Consider the following 8,896-nt stretch of genomic DNA (forward strand, 5'->3'; position numbering starts at 1 on the left):
TGGATTGAATGGAAGATATGGATTTGGTGGAAGACGTGGATTTTCTGGAAGACATGGCTCTGTTGGAAAACATGGATTTTTCTGGAAGACGTAGTTTTGTTGGAAGACTTTGGTAGGCTGGAAGATATGAATCTGATGGAAGATACAGCTTTGTTGGAAGATAAGGATTTGCTGGAAGTCATGGGTTTTCTGGAAGCCATGATTTGATGGGAGACATGGATTTTCTGGAAGATGTGGATAGTCTGGAAGATCTGATGGTCATTGGAAGACATGGATTTTCTGGCAGACATGGCGCTTCTGGAAGACGTGGATTTTCAGGAAGACCCGAATTGTCCGGAAGACCTAGATTGTTTGGAAGACGTAGATTTGCTGGAAGACCTGGAGGTTGCTGGAAGACGTGGATCTCTAGGGAGACATACTTGCAGAAGACCGGGATTTAGTGGAAGACACAAATTTTCTGGAAGACGTGGCTTTGTTGGAAGACCTAGATTTAGTGGAAAACATAGATTTTTGTCTAGAAGACATGGATTGACCGGAAGACGTAGATTTTCCTGGAAGATGTGGATTGGATGGAAGACCTGGATTTTTCCGGGAGATGTAAATTAGCTGGAAGATCTGGATTGATGGGAAGACTTGGATTTGGTGGAAGACATAAATTTTTCTGGAAGGTGTGGATTAGCTGGAAGTCCTTGAAATTCGTGGAAGACATGGATTTTTCTGGAAGACGTGGATTTTCCTGGAAGATACGGATTTTGTGGAAGACCTATGATTGCTGGAAGACTGGATTGTCTGGAAGACGTGGACTGTCTGGAAGATGTGGATTTTCTGGAAGACTGGAATTAGCTGGAAGACCTTGATGTTGTAGGCAGACTTGGAGTTGCTGGAAGACCTGGAGTTGTTGGAAGACCTTGATACTGGCGCCATTGGAAACCCTGGACATTGGAGACATTGGAAGCACAGGATGTTGGAGATATTGGAAGCCTTGGATTTTGAGGACATTGGTTATTCTGGATATTGGAGTCTTTGGAGGCCCTGAATGTTGGAATTCATGGATATTGAAAGCCATGGATACTGGAAGCCCTGAGTACTAGAGACATTCCTGGATCTTGGAAGCCCTAAACATTGGAAGACATGGACAATAGAAGACCTATATATTTAGAAATCCTAAAATCTGAAGCCTTGGATATTGAGAGACATTGAAAAACCTGGAAAAAGGACATATAATTTGAAAGACGTAATATTCATGGTGCTGGAAGTCAAAGATGTTTACAGCCCTGGACATTAGGAGATCTCAACTTTAAGAGATCGGGATATTCAGAGACATAGTCACATAGTCATTCAGACATTGGGAATGTTGGAACCCCCTGCATGTTGGAAGACCAGGTTCTTAGAGATATTGAAAGACCTGGGCATTGGAGCAACTGGTAATGACGAGATTTTGTAAAATCAGGATTTAAGTGACACTAAAAGTTGTAGGAAATGAATGGTATAAGTGCTAAAAGATATTGGAAGAGCTGAACGTGGACACAATGAAATATATTGACTCTAGAAGACCTGTATATAGAGGACATTGGATGATTGGGAACATAGTAAAATTGGAAATTAGTACATTGGACTCTGAAAGACAAGACCTAGAACTTGAAGGTTGATTGTTGGAGATATTAGAAGATCTAGACTTTTAATGACCTCGATATTGAGAATATTAGAAAACATTGGCATTGGAGAGGTTACAAGCCAGAGAGTAGAAGACATGGATGTTGTAACATTTAGAAGATCTGGCAATTGGAGATGTTGGAAGCTATGGAGCTCAGAAGTTGTTGTTAGAGACACTAAATAATTGAAAAGCCTAATCTTAGAGATATTGGAAAGTCATGTTGAAAGATATTGGCAACGTTGAAAGACTTTCACATTATGGACCCAGCACGCTTCCGCTGTGTGACTCTGCTATCTAAAAGACTTTCACATTAGAATTTGATATTACATTAAAAAAAAAACATACCATAAAGCTATTATAATAGAATTTATGACTATGGCATCACTTTCACTAAAAAGCAAAATACAGGGAAAGGCCATTTTAAGAAGATGACAGAGGAAGTAGGGAAATTCAAGTTTAAGCAAGTAGTTTGAAGGGGTTGGAACCTATCATAATAGTCTCGATGGACTGGTCTTCTGGGTTTGTACTGGTTGATAGGATGGAAATGAGGAATTATCAAAGAGTAAGCAATAACAAGGATAGGAGAAATACTTGGCTTAAGATCAGAGGTCAGCAAACATTTTCTCTAAAGGATCAGATAGTAAATATTTAAGGTTTTGCAGGTCATATGGTTTCTGATGTAACTACTCAATGCTGCCATTGTAGTGTAGCTGTAGATAATACCTAAATGAGTAGGCATGGCCATGTTGCAATAAAACTTTATTTTCAGAAAAAGAAAAAAGCAGCTGGGCCACATTTGGCCCAAGGGCCTTAGTTTGCCAGGCCTGTATCTAGAAGCCAAATCTGGGGTATGGTAAACTTAAATAAATTCCTGGCTAGCATTCATGTACAAGAGAATGGACAGAACAATTTGAAGCCCAATGATAAATAAATAAACTATGTATGTGATGATATTCAGGAAATGAAGCTGGCCAGAACCTAAAAATGGAGTTTGGATCTCTACTTAATTGTTTCAGGAGCCCAAACAAGGAGCTTTGGAATCAAAGCCAAAATTAAATGGGTAGCGTTCAGGATCCTAGAGAAGGGGGCTAGGGTTCAGCAAAAATGACCTAATTTAGTAAGGAAGCTTAAGAAGAAAATTGAAAAAAGAAATTCACCCCTACCAAATGGGGTCATCCTGCCAAAGAGAAAGAGTACTTAGTCCAGGGCAGAAGTCAGTCACAAAGCCCTCACTCTAAGTCCCATGTTCTTATCATTATGGCACTCATCATACCACTGCCAATTAATCAAGAGCGAACACTAGGTTTTTGCAGTTAAGGAGATTACAACTTGGTAGTCTCATCTCAGGCACTCTGGCTAATTCCTGATCTTACTCATCAGAGTTTAAATGACAAGCTTAAAAGATCAGGGTTGACCTGTAGGCTGAGGAAGACAGGGACTATCACATATACTGTATGAAAAAGAACACTGTCAGACAAATCTGGCTAAGGTACATTGGTACTCGGTCATGATCTAAAGGTTAAGTAGTAGAATATATAGACAGTGGGCAGCCACTGAGGATTTTTAAACAAGTAACAGAATCAGAATTGTGCATAAGGGAAGTTAGGCAGCAAGGTGCTGAATATCAGACTACTAGATATATATACTAAAATACCAAAGACTCCAAGTTAAAATACTTAAAGGGTTAGGATGAGTTATGAGGCCACAACAATCATCCAGGTTAAGTGGTAGTGGGGGCTTGGATCAAGGCAATGACAGTTCTGTTACTCAGCATACAAAGCATTAGTTACGACGAGTACTCCACATTCTGAATACTACTATTTTAAACTTCTTGAATGCCATCATAGAACATATGAAATACAAAGAAGTTCAGAAGCTAGTTATGAGGAATTTTTCTCACCTAGTAAGATTACTCATTCAATTTCTCTCAAAGGCAATCTGAGCTAATAGTTTGTGGTTTGAGCAAAGTAGGTCGTATATAGCTTTATCTTTAGCTCCTATCAACACAGAATGACTTGATTATCTTAAAAGTGGAACCAAGTTGATGGGTTCTTTTCTAGAGAATAAGAATACTCTAGATATGAAAACAAAATCATTACCTTTAATCACTAGATAACCATTACGCAATGAAACCACATTGTAATATAGCATATGGAATCACCGCAGGTCAAGGGGTAATATAGGGTCAAAGGAATTATTGTTTCAGGTATCTCTCAGAGGCAAAGAAAAATATTAAAAATTTTATTCCTTCTCTCTTTTTAAAACCATCATGCATACCTTATTTCGAGGGAAATTAGGTAAAATATCAAAATATTTAAAAATTTCAGACAGGAATAAACTATCATATCCTAGTTCTATAATGCTTATTCATGTTATAATAATAATAATAATAGCAACAATTTATTGAGCGCTTCCTCTGTGCCAGGCACTGTACTAAGCATTTCACATAATCTCATAGCAAAAATGCAGGTATTTTTACCCCATTTTACAGATTAGAAACCCAAGTCTGAAGTGGTCAAAAAACATGCTCAGTGTCACAAAGCTGGTAATTGGCAGGGACAGAACTGAAAACAGGTCTGATTCAAAAGCTTTAGGCCCTGTGCTGGCTTCTCATGCCCCAAGAAACCAAGGGTTATCTTGCCAAGACTAAGCACCACTCCACTAAAAAGAGGGAGTCCCCCGCCCAGGGCAGACAAACAAGCCAGTGGCAAAGCCCTCACTCTAAGTCTCACGTTCTCATTATGGCACTCATCATGCCGCTGCCAATTAATCAAGAGCCAACTCTAAGTGTTTACAATGATGGGTTAATTATATCTTAGACTTTATGTAATAAAGCAAGAAAGATGAAGTGCAAGTCTGAAGCACACTAGATTCATATTTAATTTCTCAATATTTGATTTTCATGCTAACGAAATATATTATTTATCCTTTCATCTATTTTCTCTTTGATTTTATGGTTCCCAAGAATAATACACTTTGTTCATAGCACATCATATTTATTTCTGAATTCTTAAACAACCAGAACACACCGACATCAAAGGCCATTAAAAGGTAATAATACTAGGTAAAGTTCAGTGATCAATGTATTTCACAGCACAAACATGATTCACAAACTTTTAGACTATACACAATGTAGCAGCCCTTTATTAGCATTCAAGTGGTGACAGCTATGTAATCCAATGTGTAGTTTAAAGAATCTTCTCTGTATTTTGAACTTAAAAGATTTTAAACAAACAAAAGTTTCTTTTTAAATGTAATACCAGTTTTCTAATATTTTCTACAAATTTCAGCAACCCGGGTTTTCTTTCTCTCTATCCGCTTTACTTCTTCTTCTTTTTTTTTCTTTTTTTTGCCAGTGGTTAATATAAATATATCTGAAAGATGGAAATTTCCATGTACTTCCCAATATTGAACAGAAGAATTTACCTGAGCCATTTGACAACAGATTCTTTCCACTCAAACTGTACATAAAATATACTAAAAGAAATTTTTTCAGTTTTGGAGACTATTCTTAAAGAAAAAAGAAACACCTGTTTACATAGTAGTGCTGTCATTAACATCTGTTTCTACCACTTAGCTTATACCAACTTTCACATCCTCCTTTCATCCTTCGGCTGACTTTTTAAACTCAACTACATTAAAATGTTCATTTAACCTCATCAATGATACTTCTTAGAATATTTTAATTGAATATACCTTAAACAAGAATTAGATTTATCCCAATGTTTTATTTCAAATGGCCTGGGCCCTACACAAATGTTTCCATGTATCAAGACAAAGTCTAGGCATTCCTATAACAATTAAAATAATACAGTAGTCAGTTTCCCATCACATTATTTTACATTACCATTTCCTAGTTTATGCTGTTTAATTTAAATGTTTATTTCTCTAATTCTGGTCAAGTGAAGAGAAAAAATTGCCAGTGCAGTGATCTCATTGAATGGTAAAATCAGGAAAGCACATTCTTTAATGGCCTATAGAACCACCGATTATACTGGTAAAACAATCATTGACTTAAAAATATGTACCTCTTGATATGATTAAGATTATGGCAATTATCCATGAAAACTTAAAACAAGAACCATACCGAGTTCTCTGCTTTGATTTATGGAAACAATAGATACAAAATGTTGAAGTGTTTTACTCAAAATATCTATGCATTATTCTTTTCTTCAAACCCTGTAACTCAGAAGGAAAACAGCAATTATCACATAAAAAGGAACTCACAGGAAGTTCTATCTTACCTCTCAGGAAGTTTATGTTACATTTGTTCCCTCTCCCCCTTTTTTTTTTTTTTTCCACCTATGGCATCTATGCCTCTCTTTTCAGGGAGGGACTAAAACATAGTAATGCTTGAACCATAAGGATAATTTTTTAAATGACAAGACACAATACAGTAATACTTCTACTTACCTTGGACTCTATGAAAGGGCTTGGGTACTCACGAAATCAACCAATGAGGTTAATACACCTTACTCAAGGTAACGATGTCAGAAATAGAAGGACCTTAGAGACTGGTCCTATTCTTTCATCTGACAGATAAGGAAAGAGTAGAGTGATTTGAATAAGACCATCCAGTTAGCTAGTGACAGAGCAGAAACTTGAAATTAAGGTTTCCTAGTTCCTGGGCCCATATAATTTGCATTATATTTTCGACTACAATTCTGTGTAGACTTAGAGCAGTGGTTTGCAATCATAGCTGTATTTAAAAAGCACTTGAGGAGTTATCAAAATATACAGATGCTGGCCCTATCCCTGATTCAGCATGTCTAGGGGCAGGTCCCAGAAATCTGTATTTTTTCCCAAAGCTCCTCATCATGATTTTGATGTGCAGTCAGTGTTAAGAATCACTGTGGCTTGGTGTAAGAGTGTAGGCTCCTCTGGCACTGTGAGAAATCATTAGCTCCAAAGCACCCTATAGTGGGTTTTCAACTCTCATCTGCCTTTTTTGAACTTCTTGAGTAATGTCTGTCATCTCAACTGTAACTATGCAAACAAGCCCTTATAACTTATGTACTTTTTTTTCTTTTCTTTGATCACTTCAAACCCAGATATAGGTAGCCTAGAATTTCGACCTCCATGCCAGGCAGAAGGAGGAGAGGTTACTCGATTTCTACTACCTTTAGGGAAGAGGAAGTATCAATACCTTTTTCTGGAGGATAGTCAACTGTTTAAATCATTGGGAAGATCAGATATGAAAACAGAGATGATCGATGGAAATGAATTCTAGCAGCATCTCCTCCTTGATTAGTTACCAGAGTAAGTGCAGGAATCTATTATAAATATACTGCCTTTCAGAACCTTATACAATTGCTGCAAAACAAATTGATTTATACCAAACTAGCTAAAAGGAGAGGCTTTAGATCCTTTCTGTTGAGATAGCAAGTTAGGCTTAAACAGAATATAAATTTCAGGATCAAGAGTATAAAATCAAATTATTCGACCAAGTAATGTAGCCCCCTCCCTAAGTACTAGAATTGAGTCCCTAAAACCACCATCGTAGAGGAATTTGTGTTGGAGAAATTTATGAGCTTTTGAGGAAAACTGAAGCAGGGAAGGGAGTATTATGAGTGCTCAATTGATTTGTTCACTGAAATAAAACACTAACTGAATCTTGATGGCATTTTACTAAATTTACATTAACAATAGTGATTATTAGGCAATTAGTTTCTTTTTCTAATCTCAAGGTGAGAACAATCATGCATCAGCGAAAATGCTGGTCATCACAGCAGTGACAGGGAAAGAATCAAGAAAATTAGATTTTGTCTGGAGATAAGTAAGCTGGATCTTCTACTCCACCTTCATCCTCTGGCACATGGATCACTACACCATCAGAGCTAACTGGAGTCTGAATCTCAAGGTTCAACAATCTGTGTGCAGCCTCTCTGCCCGCTGTTTGTATTACTGCTTTATAGGGTATGGGTAATCATTTAAGGCTTGGCTGAAGGTCAGTAAATATTCCACCGAAGAATCTCTTTCCTCGAATCATCACAGCATTTTGATTTGCAGAGTGGGTACTTCAACATTCTTGGAGTTCTGGATATTAACCTATGCTGACCTCTTTTATCAACTTTCGATATGATCACATCTCTGAAATATTTCTCAACTATCTTCTGAGGATGAGAATCGAACAGTTCAGCAATGTCACTTAATTCAACATTTTCAAATCTTTCACCACCTGAACATTTTACAGATGCTACAATGTTTTCAATTTCTTCTACCACTGGAAGGAAACTTTCAAAATCAGTTACAACCTCATTCCAAAGTTTCTGCCAGCCTCCATTAAATGATGATTGTTTTACTTCTCTCACTGATTCCTCTATTATTGCTAAAGCATTACAAATGGAGAAATTTTGCCAAGCTTCTTTCATAAGTCTCTCTCATAAGATACGAACGGTAGTCAAACACGCACCGAGTACAGTACATCATGAACATTTTCAGCACTCAGATGCATGGGTTGAAGGAGTGGAGTTGCAGTGTGGGGGGGAATGGAGATGGCTTTAACCCAAGGAGCAGCATTTACTATTGCATTTTTGTCGGTGGGAGCAGTGTCCAGAATCAGCAACACTTTGAATTCAAAATTTTTTTTTGGTTTAAATATTGTTTAACCTCAGGAACAGAACACTTCAAAAAGCAGTCCAAGAGTTTTTCAGTGATCCAAATTTTATGGCTTCCCATCATGTAGACGGAAGTGTTTCTCACATTCTCTTCTAAGAAGACACAGATTTTGAAATCTGTGAAGCAACACAGGCTTAATCAGAAAGTCACCACAACCATTGGACCGAAGCAGGACTTCGAGCTTGTCTTTTCCAGGTCTGTAGCCTCTGGTCTTTCTCTCATCTTTTGCAACAGATGTGCAAGTAGGCACGTGCTTCTAGAATAGGACCGTTTCATCTGTGTTGAAGACTTGTTCAGGCAAATCGCCATTTTCCTCAGTTTCCTCAGGTATTCAGGATACTCTGCAGCAGATTCATGATCTGCTTCCTCTGCCAGCCACCTCTTTCATACAGACCATAGCATTTCTTAAACCTATCCAACCACCTATTACTCAAAATGAATGTTATAACTTTTTGTCCAGATTGAAATTTAAACTTGCATTTTTTGGTGCTCACTGGAGATTATACAAGCACAAAGAGGCATATTCAGCTTCCTCTGTTTCAGAAACCACAGATGAAAATCTCCTTCCATTTTCACTATTTTGGCATTTTGAGTTATGTGTGATTTTCTCAATAATTCTGGTGT

The 8,896-nt window shown here is 37.4% G+C and overlaps 1 protein-coding gene across 1 annotated transcript; it reads left to right on the top strand.

The window, feature by feature from the left end:
* The first annotated feature begins 8 nt into the window (after positions 1-8).
* Positions 9-1,131, top strand: LOC120612084 (cerebellar degeneration related 1). Its single transcript, XM_039874597.1, is given in 3 exon segments — positions 9-82; positions 84-196; positions 199-1,131. Coding segments are annotated over 3 exon segments (429 nt in total). The 3' UTR covers positions 441-1,131.
* The last annotated feature ends 7,765 nt before the right edge of the window (positions 1,132-8,896 follow it).

This window comes from Pteropus medius, unplaced genomic scaffold (assembly GCF_902729225.1).
Source record: "Pteropus medius unplaced genomic scaffold, Ma_sr-lr_union100, whole genome shotgun sequence".
Taxonomy (NCBI): Eukaryota; Metazoa; Chordata; class Mammalia; order Chiroptera; family Pteropodidae; genus Pteropus; species Pteropus medius.